This window comes from Penicillium oxalicum, chromosome I (assembly GCF_001723175.1).
Source record: "Penicillium oxalicum strain HP7-1 chromosome I, whole genome shotgun sequence".
In the NCBI taxonomy this organism is placed as follows: Eukaryota; Fungi; Ascomycota; class Eurotiomycetes; order Eurotiales; family Aspergillaceae; genus Penicillium; species Penicillium oxalicum.
This window is the reverse complement of record NC_064650.1, coordinates 3,643,616-3,656,012: the sequence shown is the minus strand read 5'-3', so window position 1 is coordinate 3,656,012 and position 12,397 is coordinate 3,643,616. Positions and strand designations below refer to the sequence as shown.

At 52.4% G+C, this 12,397-nt stretch overlaps 5 protein-coding genes across 5 annotated transcripts; 3 read left to right on the top strand and 2 right to left on the bottom strand.

The window, feature by feature from the left end:
* Positions 1-1,208: 1,208 nt before the first annotated feature.
* Positions 1,209-2,802, top strand: POX_a01195 (uncharacterized protein; the record flags this gene model as incomplete). Its single annotated transcript, XM_050110125.1, has 3 exons — positions 1,209-1,417; positions 1,527-1,764; positions 1,894-2,802. The coding sequence occupies 3 exons, from the start codon at positions 1,209-1,211 to the stop codon at positions 2,800-2,802; spliced, it is 1,356 nt and encodes a 451-aa protein (XP_049973893.1).
* Positions 2,803-4,098: 1,296 nt separating this feature from the next.
* Positions 4,099-4,550, top strand: POX_a01194 (uncharacterized protein; the record flags this gene model as incomplete). Its single annotated transcript, XM_050110124.1, has 2 exons — positions 4,099-4,242; positions 4,320-4,550. 2 exons carry the CDS (start codon positions 4,099-4,101, stop codon positions 4,548-4,550), a joined length of 375 nt encoding a protein of 124 aa, XP_049973892.1.
* Positions 4,551-5,277: 727 nt separating this feature from the next.
* POX_a01193 (uncharacterized protein) lies at positions 5,278-7,197 on the bottom strand (the record flags this gene model as incomplete). The annotated part of the gene is made up of 3 exons (XM_050110123.1): positions 5,278-6,308; positions 6,373-6,767; positions 6,830-7,197. The coding sequence occupies 3 exons, from the start codon at positions 7,195-7,197 to the stop codon at positions 5,278-5,280; spliced, it is 1,794 nt and encodes a 597-aa protein (XP_049973891.1).
* Positions 7,198-7,585: 388 nt separating this feature from the next.
* POX_a01192 (U1 snRNP-associated protein) lies at positions 7,586-8,607 on the top strand (the record flags this gene model as incomplete). The annotated part of the gene is made up of 3 exons (XM_050110122.1): positions 7,586-7,628; positions 7,708-8,039; positions 8,119-8,607. The coding sequence occupies 3 exons, from the start codon at positions 7,586-7,588 to the stop codon at positions 8,605-8,607; spliced, it is 864 nt and encodes a 287-aa protein (XP_049973890.1).
* A 587-nt stretch (positions 8,608-9,194) lies between these two features.
* POX_a01191 (uncharacterized protein) lies at positions 9,195-11,857 on the bottom strand (the record flags this gene model as incomplete). Its single annotated transcript, XM_050110121.1, has 4 exons — positions 9,195-9,451; positions 9,514-11,008; positions 11,069-11,718; positions 11,851-11,857. 4 exons carry the CDS (start codon positions 11,855-11,857, stop codon positions 9,195-9,197), a joined length of 2,409 nt encoding a protein of 802 aa, XP_049973889.1.
* Between the last annotated feature and the right edge of the window lie 540 nt (positions 11,858-12,397).

The window sequence follows — 12,397 nt, the reverse complement described above, 5'->3', positions numbered from 1 at the left end:
GATCGTTGTCTCCATATGGAAGTGAAACCAGGTGGCCCTGAAGACCCAGAGACCCCGTCTGTTCCCCTGGACGACCCAATCTTACCAGCTCTAGACGCCCCGCTGTGGCGGTTTGCGGGCCCGGGTGGCTGCGAAGGTTACGCAGCAACTTGCGCAATTCATGGAAGCAATCAACAAAACTGCAGACTACAGTACAAGTGGGCAGGGCAGCACCGTGTTAGCCAACTAGGTTTAGCATTTGTGGTAAACTGGTTAATGGTTAGTCATGCAAGACAGTAGATGATGGTCGGTGCAGGGGAACTCGGGCTCAGATTGGACATGATACCTCGAGGCGGAGCCTTCTTTCCACTCTACAAGGCACATCATACCCTGTTTGGGATGGTGATGTAGGATCAGAGTCCGAGTTTCGGGCACACTGGAAATGTCCTCCGACTTGAGCATCTCAGGGAGGTCCAACAAAGGCGAGTTGGGTGAGGATGCATCGCAAGCACGTGATCGGCATTGGTGCCTTGACACATCAGGCACTCAGGCACTCCACGATCACCAATTCGGAAAGAGGTGTCTTTCTGCCTTGAGAATCAGGACCTGACTCCCGTGCAGTTCCAGAACATCTCGGAACAATAAAATAATGCAAGCGTACTTTTACTCCGTCGGTGACCTCCGCCCGACTATAGTGATGCCGGCATGGTTCCTATGAACGAGTGGGCAATGGGGCATCTCTCACAATGCTACCCATCAATCGAGGTTCTCATTCGAGCAGATCCCAGTGACGAACCTGTATAGTTCTGTGAGATACTACTATCATCAGACGCGTTCTCTCAAGTCCTCAACGGGCCATGTGCACAAGTCCCGAAGAAAAGGTGTACAAGTCCGGCAGAGCTCGGCTGTGGAGTGCCGATAGAGCCGGATGGAGATCCCAAGAACGCGGTCCTACTAACGCTCTCCTCACGATTTGTGACTAATGGGAAACCCCCATGTTCCCTCCATTTGATGGGCGACTGCGTTTCCCCGTGGGGTAAGCTTCCCGCTATGAGGGTGGACGGTGGTTTGAAAAAAGAGAGAAAACGACTTCGTGATAGACGCTGGATGTTCGGTCCTTGTTCCGTCCAAGAATACAACAGGCCCGGTAGACTCTATCAAGACGTCCCTCGGATATTCAATCCTTGCGCACCTAGCGGAGCGCATCTGGAAAGCAGTATCCACAGAACATGACTGAGAACCCCCCATCATGCTCTGTTCCGAAAGGTCTCAACTCGACAGGAGACGAGGCAGTTATCCCGCGACAGTTGGTGCTTTCGCCAACTGGACCATCGAGTCCGTTGGGCATAGAGCCAGAGGATCAGAGACCGCGAGTCGACGGGGGCACAGTGGCTTGGTTGAACGTCCTCGCTGGGTTCTGCGTCTTTGTCAATTCATGGTGAGTGCCACAATTCAACCCTCTTTTTCTCCTTGGGTTGAGGCGTCACTACACCCATTTCCAACTTGATTTTATGTTCCTCTCTAAAGTGACTTCTTTTTTCCCCCAGGGGCGTGTTGACGACCTTTGGCGCCTTTCAAGAATACTACCAGACCGAACTTCTGATCGGTCAATCACCCTCGTCCATCTCATGGGTAGGCAGCATTCAAGCAACCTTGATCCCCATGGTGGGCCTGGTGTCGGGTCCTCTGGTCGATGCGGGCCATGTGCGTCCGTTGATGGTGATGGGAAGTTTTCTCACGGTATTTGGCTTGATGATGACCAGCTTTGCGACTCAGTATTACCAGGTGAGTCTCTTGTCCGCGAACCCGTAGCTGTCCTGTTGGACTCTTGGTCAAATACATGACTCCTTGCTTTTTCTGACTTGATCGTTTTCGCTCTTCCATTTTTGGGTGCTAATTTTGGGGAGATTACAGGTTCTTCTTGCCCAGGGATTCTGTGTGGGCATGGGCGGTGGAATTAGCTATATCCCCGCGTTGACCATGGTCTCAACCAGCTTCACCACCAAACGACCTATCGCGATTGGCATCGCCTCGGTAGGATCTAGTGTCGGGGCGGTCGTCTTCCCCGTCATGTTTCGCCAACTGCAACCCCGGGTAGGCTTTCCCTGGGCCGTGAGAAGCATTGCCTTTGCAACGCTCCTCATGGGCCTGGTGGCCTGCATCATTCTTTGTCGCCAGCGGCCTCCAAAGACCCGTGCACGTAGTTTGATCGATTGGACTGCCTTTCGCGACGTGTCGTTTATGCTCTTCTCTCTATCGCTGACGTGCGTGATGCTGGCGTATTACGTGCCCATCTTCTACGTGGCATCCTATGCTCGCACGGTGATTCACACCTCGACCAGTCTATCCTTCTACATGGTCGCCATCGTGAATGGCTCGTCTGTGATCGGTCGGGTGGTGCCGTACCTGTTGGTCCGCTTCGTCAAACCGATCACGATCATGATTCTCGGGGTGATAGGCTCTGCGGTGGCCATGTTCACGTGGATGGCCGTCTTTGACATGCCCGGCTTCATTGTCTGGTCCTGTTACTGGGGCAGCCTGAGCGGGATTCTGGTCACTGGACCGACCTCGATTCTGGCGCATCCAGTCTTTTGTCCCGATGTCAAGTATACGGGAACTCGACTCGGGATGATGTGGGGCATCTCATCCCTCGGCTCGCTCGCTGGAACCCCGATCGCCGGGGCGCTGGTGAATCTGGAGACGGCCGATTTCCAGCGTGCTCAGGTCTTTGCCGGATGCGTCATGGTAGGTGCGGTGATCTTGCAGATATGGCCAGCCTTTCAAACGCTCCAGTATGATCGGCGCCAGAGCTTAGCGCGGTAGCCATGTGGGTATCAAGAATGATGTGTCTGAAACGAAGACAGAGCCTTCCGAGTCTCCGACATGTAGTGAGGGTATGTGTAGATCTTTGCCCTTGATCTTGATAGTCCTGTAGTCAATACATTAAAATATCTGCATGTCCGTCATCTCGATTTGGCATTACAGATATGCCTGCGGGAGATTCCTTCTTTTTTTTTAGAAAAAAAAAGGTCCATCAAAATACATGGTCATGCAATACCGCGGCCCCTCTCTTTCACGGATTCAATGCCAGCCTATGGGCAGAGACAGACCATGTCCAGCGGAAGTAGCTTGACTGTGTTGCGATGATGAACCTGGGTCTCCACCCTTGCGATAGAGAGACGATCCATCTGGCCGCTGTGATCCGGTCTGTCTGACGGATCTCCGCTAAGAAATCTCGATCTTGACAGGGCTGATTAGGTCGGCTTGACCCCAGTAGTCCTGGCCTCGTTGGCTCACTTGGATCCGAGCTCAACCACCTCATACTACACCCATCAAGAGAAGCGAGAGATGGGAGATGCAGCAAAGAGAGATCAAAAAATTCCCCAGCACAGTAAGCCCAGATCAACATGTCCAAGCATCCAGACAATTCAACATTCAAAGTCACCGTCACCATCACCGTCACGAGTGTCAAAACGACAGACTAAAAAGATCAGAGAGATCTGCCCCACCGAGGACAAGGCGGGCACCAACCAGAAATCAGGATCCGTCCGCCGGTGCGGCAGCCTCATGATGACTTCATCGCGCGCTTTCCAGGATTTGCAGATGAGGTCAAACTCGCAGATGATGATGGAGGTGTCAGGCTCCAGATGAAGCAGATGGTTGCTCCAGTCTGGTCCGATATGGGAGCATGCCCGGTTACTCAGTTTTTTATCATCTGTGGTCTTGTCCTCTTTCCCAATGACCTTTCCACCGGTGACATAATCTCGTTGCTGGAATTCTTATAGTTCTGACAAGCCGCAACGTGCATGAGAAAAAAAAGTACATAACTCACAATCCTACTATACCAACATTCGTGAACCCAGGCTGTAAGTCTCTCCTGGTGTGTCGTCATTTCCACTCCCCGGACCTTATTTGAGCATTTGGTATCAACTTCCCTTTTGCTCCTATCATCACTCTTTCATTTTCTCGATCTAAATACCCACACGGGCATTGACTCCTCCCACTTCAATATCAACTGACATCAAGATAACCTACACCTAGTGCACACTCGACCACTATACTACTACTACTACTACCTCCTCTCACTCACTCAGCAAATCAAATACACCCACAATCACCATGTCCGAAGCCGAAGGTCGCAGCCACGCCCGCTCAGCCGTCGCCGGCGGTTCTGGCGCCCAACCCACTCCAGCCAACAACGTCGGAGGCAACAACTCCAACGATCCCAGTAGCACCCGCAACGAAGGCACCGGCCACGTCGCGGTACGACACACACACCCACCCTCTCCTCTCCCTCATCTTAGACCCTCCAAAGAAAAGCTAACATTCCATATCCCCAGGCTCCCAATCTGGCCTCCACCAAGGGAAGTTTCCTCGGCCTGGCGGATCAAAAGTCCCGAGCGGAGAATAACTACATGGCGCGTGCGGATGAGGCCGCTGATGGCCGGCCTCTTGGCCCGGGAGCGGAGGGGACTTGCGCGACGGAGGATCACAGCTTCATGGCGCAGAAGCCGGGAACTTCGGATACGCTGCCTGGTTGGAATGCGGTCAAGAGTGTGATTGGGAGGTAAGTTTGTTTTATTTTATTTTATTTTTATTTTTTTTGGATGGGGAGATAAGACAGACACATGTAGACATGTGTGTCTTCTCCATCCTTTTTTTCGTATTGAGTCTGCTGTTTAAATGAGTCTGGATGCTGACGAGGTGGTTGTTGGGGGGGATTAGTGCTACTGGATCATCCTGAGCGGTTTCACGAGCGAGATTGACAAGTACCTATCAGTCAAGGGGGGTTAATGGTTTCGCTTGGCTGTTGATGTGATGAGACGATTTATGTCCTGTTTCTTTTTTTTTAACTTTCTTTTTTTTTGGTATGTTTATTGTTTCTTTTCTAGGAATGGATCTCCTGGAGTAGCTGGAGAGTATTTGAGAGCCTGCTCTTGCTCTGTTCAAGACTTTCATCCTGCTTTATATGTAAAAGAGCATTCAATGAAATGATAGATCGACAGGTTTTTACATTATTTCTATGGAATGATACGTATTGACCGGGTAAGACGTAGCTATCATATCCCCAGCTGTGGTATACATGATTGTCGTTAAGGTAACTGGACTGTGTGGTACGAATCGCAATGGAAGGCATTTTCTATACACGGGAAGCCGCGACTCGATCTACCCTGGACCCATGAAGTCTGGGAAATCTCAAACTTGACGAGATGCGTTTCCAAGAAATGGATGTCATTCAGAGAGGAAAATGGGTAAAGAAAAAAAAAGTAACCTATATCAGCTGTAATCTACACTGGGTTACTCGACCTTGATCTGCTTCTTCAGCAGACGATCGCGGACAGCAACCACTTTGCCGAGAATCCTTCCCTTGAGGCTCTGAGCGCCGAGAGCCATGGCCTCATCTACAGACACGACGCGCCGCACCAGAATGTTAAACACCGTACCAAAGGCCAGCGCAATCACCGTGCTCGTAAGAATGATCACGTTGTACGGCATACTAAAATCGGGGGTCGGCAGTGGCAGGAGCAAACTGGTTGATCGGATGTAGATGGGCGCAGCGTTTGGGGCACTCAAGATTCGAATCACAGCAGGGGCCACGTTAAAGCCACGATTGGCATCGGGAGGATATTCAGTATAGCGTAGGATGGCCTTTTCAAAATCATAAGTCAAGGTCACGGTCGATGCAGCCGGGACGGAAAGTGACAGCTCCAACTGCGTGCCACGCTCGCGGTCGATGGCGGGCCGGTAGAATGTCCCCGTAACAAGTTCCGAGGCAGGAATCTCGCGCGAGACGCCATCCTGGCCGGTGATTGTAGCTTGGAGAGTGTGGATATATGGCCGCAAGAACCATGGGAGGGATTCAAAGATGATGAAATCGACATGTGTTGTCTGAGAAGGATTGGCGAGAATGATTCGCATGCCGCCACGTTCCTGACCGTGGCCGACAATGGTCCGTTCAGCGTGGAGAACCGGCTCCTCCAGCGGGACCTCCTGTGCGATGTCTTGCTCGGGGATTGAAAGGTCAAAGGCCTGCGAAGGCGAAAGAGCGTAGCAACGCGTCAAGCCATCGGCTTTCCTGTGCTCCACCGCTCCCTCCGAGTAGGTCACTCGGCGCTCGTGAGGCACACGGAGACAGAGGGGCTGTTCGCTTTCTCCACTGGAGACAGCGGGGGGGCACACGCCGTTGAGTGTTCGGCCAAAAACCTCTTGCAAGCTCCAGGCTCTTCCACTTGCCTTCTCCAGAGGGTAGCATGTATCATCAGAGTTGTATGATTTGCTCGGGTCACATAGTAATTGATCATTCGGCACGGCATGCGGGATAGGGTTAGCTACAAAAGAGAACTGGTCAGCATGATTGGCCGAGGATGGGATGAATGTCTGAAGATGACTGACATCGAGGTCTCTTGGATCTCTCGATATCCAGAACCATATCTACCGTCTGCTCGATCTGAATGACACAGTCCCCGTCGGGATGACAGACGGGTCGCATGTCAACCGACATACTTTGCCATGCTGCGTCAAACAACTTGTGGCCGTCGAAGAGGGTGGATATTCCAGCCTTGCCCTTGCAAGGCAGCAATTTCAAGAATGGAGTGAGATTTTCCGTGCACACAACTTCTCCCGGAAGAGAACCGTGGAGAAGGTGCAGGTGGTCAATATTCTTATGGTTGCCGGGGCGCTCAAAGGACACGACAGGACGGGTGGTACGGGTCGAGTCAATGAAGTTCAGCGAAGCGCAAAACAGCCCGGACAGCGATTGCGTCAAGGTGATCCATCGTGCAAAGGCTCTGGCATTATTTGATTAGTCTTCTGCAAGACCAGGGAAAGAAATTGAAGACGGGGAGCTTACTCCTCATCGTCCGCTGCGTCAATCCACGCCCAGAGTTCAACACCCGTGCCGCCTTCCTTGCTGCCATTCCATGGCCGAGAACCCCAGCTTTCGGCATCCCATCGGCCGGTGGTGAATCGAAGATGAAGCTCTTTTGTATGCGCGTGCTGGAGGATCTGACCCAAAGCCCGGGGGAAGTATTGGAAATGCTGGTTATCATACGACTGCTGAGAGGTGTTACCCCGGAAATTGAACGAGGCAAGTAGAGATGACTGCGGAAGCGGCTGGAGAGATAAATGCTCGGTATAGTCGGACGATGCCAAAGTCGAATGGCTCCATAGCGCAGAGGCCAACGCCAGCGGGAGAGAAAAGAGTGAGAAGATCCTCATCACTTCATACCGAAGCTCGGTCCGCGGCGCCCCTGGTTCGCAAGATGTTCAAAGATGCCGTGAGATGAATCCAACTGGGGTAGTGAACTTGCGCGTCATAAGTTCTCACAGCTCCAATGACACACTACGCCACCAGGAAAAGACCCTGAGAATGGATAGGCAAATTCAGCATTGGACGGTGCAGTCCAGCCAGAGGAGTTCTCCAAGTCGTCTGTTGAATAGTTCATCTGGTCTACTGATTGGCGCGCCTCACCGCCTTCGGGATGGCCGAACGCTGGCGTCGAAAAACCGCCCGAACCGATGCTGCCAACGGTCTTTCCGAGTTTCAAATACAAAGCTTTCTCTCGTGCTGCTATCGATCAGATAATTTGCCAGGACAGCATTCAGCATGGCGGCGGAGCAGCGGAAGTTGCTGGAACAGCTCATGGGAGGTAAGCACGATCCATACGGCCAGCGGCCATCTATCTCGGTTTGGACAAATGGCAAGCTAACCTGCATCCCCATCAACAGCTGACCAGCTCATTGGAGGTGGTGCCCAGGGTCGCAATTCTCAGTTGACAATTACGGACCCGAAGGTCTGCCGGTCCTACCTTGTCGGGACCTGCCCGCACGATCTCTTCACTAATACGAAGCAAGATCTTGGACCCTGTCCGAAAGTGCACAGTGAAGGTTTGAAAACCGAGTACGAGACGGCCTCAGCGGCGGAAAAGGCAAAATGGGGCTTCGAGTTTGATTACATGCGCGACATGCAAAAGTACATTGACGATTGTGACCGACGAATCGACACGGCGCAGCGTCGTTTGGAGAAGACACCAGATGAGATCCGTCAAACCAACAACCTGGTATGTACCTGTCCCAGTGCACTCATGTACAATGACTGAACTTTGAGTGACTGACGATCTTTTCTCGCTATTTCAACAGCTCAAGCAAATAGCAGATCTCAACAGCACAATCAACACAGGTCTCCTTGAAGTGTCTGTCCTCGGAGAGACGGGATCTGTCGCGATGGCACTGGGCGAGATGCATAAGATTCGGGCCGCGAAGCAACAAAAGGAGAATGCAGAGCGTGATTTGAAGCTGCTTCAGGACACATCGGGGCCGTCTGGTCACCAGAAGCTGCAGGTATGCGACGTCTGCGGCGCCTATCTTAGTCGACTTGACAATGATCGACGATTGGCGGATCACTTCTTTGGAAAGATGCATATGGGTTACTCGGACATGCGAAAGGGCTATAAGAAGCTCAGTGCTGAACTCAAGGGTCGTGCACCGCCAGTCCGTCACCATGAAGAAGAGGATCCCTACAGTGCGGGCGGCCGAGCTGGTGGGCGTGGCCAGCGATATGGCGGCGGTGGTGGTGGTGGTGGAGGAGGAGGTGGTGGAGGGTTCCGGCGACGGGGTGGAAGGTGGTAGACGGCGCTACCTTACGTCTATCTCTGTCCCTCGTCCGCTTTTATCATTTATTTTCGCATAGCGCAGGCGTTTTCGTATGGTGATGCTCCGTGGAAACGGGGCAAAAATACTTCGTACCAAGAAATCAAATAAGATCCCCCTTTCTACAAAATCAAATGTGTGTATGCTACCTCCAATTAAATCGAATGGAGCTCTTCTCTACAGGCAGTTTGCCCCTCAAAAAGAAATCCTTGTAATAATGCCATTATCATGATGAACGATCGACTCGAAAGAACTAAATACGGGGGAGAGGACGCGAGGAAGAAGAAGAAGAAGAAGGAGGAGAAGGAGAAGCCTCAGATCTCTTTAACAGTGAGGGGAAATGAGAGATACACAAGGTAAATCTTTCACCAAGAGCACGGTGTGGTCCTGGCACAACTGTTGAACAATTATTTCCACAACTCTGCATACGGGAAAAGAGTATCGCAACTTAAGTTGCCTGCACTACTTTAAGCATTCAACAAGAGAAGGGGCTGCCCCGTCACATCGATTGCGAATAGAATTGTACAGTCCAAAGGGGGAGAACTGAGGGAATATCATTATACATGTTAAGAAGGAATACGGCCGTTTGCTTGAGTCTCGAACAGTGCCTGCATGAGCGCATCATAGCTGGCGGCTGCGGCGGGCTGCCGGGCGAGGATATCACGAACAACATTCAACTGCGTGACATCCACATTAGGTGCCGTTTTCAAGAGCTGCTGGATAGCCGGCGAGCTGACTTGTGCTCCAAGGACTTGAATAGCAGCAGCGACCCCGGTAAGACCCGACTGTGGTGGTTGTTGCTGCTGAGTCTGATATGCTGGGACTGGTTGTTGGGTAGGTTGTTGAGGGGGTGTGCGGAGCTTGGAACATTTCCCACTGCGAGACCTTGCTGTGTTGTGGCCGGTTGGAAGGGTGGATTGTGTGCTGGAGTGATCGATGACCGTTGCTGAGTTGTAGCGCCAGGAGGAGGAAGTGGGCTAGCAGAAATAGCCGATTCCTGACTTGGACGATGAGACGGGGGCGGCAAAGATGATGGATTTGATTCACTCGTTTTCACAACGAAAACGACCAGCAACATCCGCTCAGCAATGCGGTCCTCGAGGCTGTTGTTCTCTAGCAACTCGATGAATTCAGGCTTGGTGGTAGTGCCGGCCTCAATGGGGATGATATAGGTGTCTTTCACAGCTGGCAAGGGATGTTTACCGATTACTCCATAGCGTGAACGGTTTTTAAAGTAATCGAAAAGCTTGTCAAATCCTGCGCGATCGGATGGCGCATCCGGGTAGCTGATGGCAATCACGGACACGTCTGTTGAGGAGCTGAAGCGTAGGCCGCAAAGGTAGCTGCTAGCAAGCTGAATGTCGATACGACCGTCGACCATGAGACTTGACGGCGCCAGTTGCGACCACGGAATGCGACCACTCAATTCTGCACCACCGACATGCTTTGCAGTAGCAGAAAACTCTGATACCGGAATCATTGCGACCTTGCCGCGCCAGATGATACCACCATCGCCAAAGTCCTTTGGTGAGTAGGGTGGAGATTCAGGCTCCTCGTCGCGAAGCAGCTGATCAATCTCAGCATCGGCTTGTGTCTTGCGTCCATGGGGTACTGGCTCATGAATGTTTGCTGTGACTTCGGGGAATACCTGATCGTGATGTGCACCAGCAGGGGACTGTCCACGGCCATGATCATTTTGCGATCCGTTACCTTGTGGGCCTCTTGGTGTAAGAGGGCTGTGGTTATCCGGACTACGATCAGCATCCGTGAGACGGCGGGGCCCAGCCGAGAAGACCGACTCCATCGCGGCGCTGTGGGTTTCGTCCTCGATGAGCTCTTCACCCTTATGCGTTCGTCGAATACGGGGTCCCTCCTCCTCAACGATGATATGTTGACGCTCCGCTTCCCTTTTGATTTCAGCATCCTTTTGCTGTAGTTCTTCACTCGCCATATCCTCTGCTTTCATCCTGGCCAATGAATCCGGTGACAGATTTCCCGAGAGCAGACGATCGCGTAGAGAAGGATTCTTCTTGACGTTGAATAAAATCGTTCGCAACTGGAGCTTGTATTGCTCCGTCGGTTCGCCTGCATTGCCGCAGAGGGCATGGTAAATGGCATCCTCTATGGACAGACCAAGTCGATGCGCGACAGTTTCGGTGGACAGGTTCGCTGGTAACGCTGAGGGATTCTGCCTTTGAGCCAACGCAATCTGGTCGACAAAGAGCTTGATGAGTGCTGTGGCTGCACTCTTGCGAGCAGGAATCTGAATTGATTCTACAGTTGCCTCGACCGGAGTGTCCACCGGCGACTCCGCTTTGAGGTTGGGAGCCGTCACAGGCGGAGCTTCAGGGGAGACTCGTTGTTGCTTGACCTGAGGGCCCTTGAGACGAAATGATGTTAGTTTGTGATTCCCCGAAGTTGGTGACTGGTTGAATCTTACCGATTCGGTTTCGATACCCTCCTCGAGCTTGCGCTTGTTGGTACTCGACCGTCGCGAATCCACCATATGTCCATTATTTTCTGGCTCGGCGGATGCAGATGCGTCAACAGCGGGTGTTTGACCTGGTCCAGGAGTGGTAGAGGTTCCAGCGCGAGCTGGTGTGCTACTTTCTGCTTTGCCTTGACTTTTCCTGGCCCCCTTCTTACCCTTCTTCCGCTTTGTTTTCTTGTCCTCTGCCTCACGACGACGTCTCTCAGCGACCTCCTCCCAAGGCTTCTCGCCCCTAGCAATCTTTTCCAGCAGGACTTTATGGTTCTCGGGCTTGCATTGCTCGCAGTAGTAATGGTCAGGTTCTTGGCCCTTGGCAAAAGTCAGGCCCATGCAGTCATTGTGTTGCCATGCCGAACATTGATCGCAACAGATCATATCTCGCTCGACGTCCTCTTCTTCCTCGTATTCGCCACAGATGCAACGGATGATTTCCTCCTCTTCCCCATCGCTAGGACCAGGCGTAGGTTCGGCGGAAGCTTTGCTTGACTTGTCTTTCTGTTCTTTGGGGCTTTTGCTCTTGCCTTTCTTCGTGGGAGCGTCGGGTAATTCAAGGTTTTTGTGCTGGCCTTTGGTGGCTCGACCGGAGCGACGGGGTTCATCTGACTTGGTTGTTAGCAGGTCATCCCATTGTGATCTGGTGGTCGTTCGTCTCGCCGTTGCGATTCTCGCTCGGCATTCCCAGAGTTTCATCGCGCTGGCTGTTGAAATAGATGGTGTATACGACTGCTTACCGGCCATGGTCTGAGAAGCTGAGAGGCTCAATTCGTCTCTGTGTACTACAGCGCGATAGACGCAAAGATTTCTGGCTTGCTCAAGAGATATGAATATGAGGCGCGCTTTGTACCCAGCGATCGTGAAGGATCAACTGTCTACGAGTTCAAACGGGGCTTAAAAGATACACGAGAAAAGACGCCGCAGAAATGTCGGTGCCTGGCCCCCAATATTACTTGATGCCCAGAAGCTGACCACAAAAAAGCTGGACGCGAAATGACCCCGTGTAGACGTTGGCACAGTGCGCCACACTTTCAGAGGTCGGCTGGCTAAGCCTGGCGCGAGCTCTTTTGCGCGGGAGGCGCGAGAACTGGTGGAGCGGGGTCGCGTGACTGTGCAAGGAACAGGCTTCCAGCTGTATCGATCAATAGTCGATGGGTCGCGCAGAGTCTTCGGTGCAAGCTCTGCGTTGCAGAGGTGGGGAGTGATGAGTTGGGTGTTTACGCTCAAGCGCATAAAGCAGAGGGGTGTGGAGGGTAAGTGAGAGAGGCTGGATGAATAAAAGGC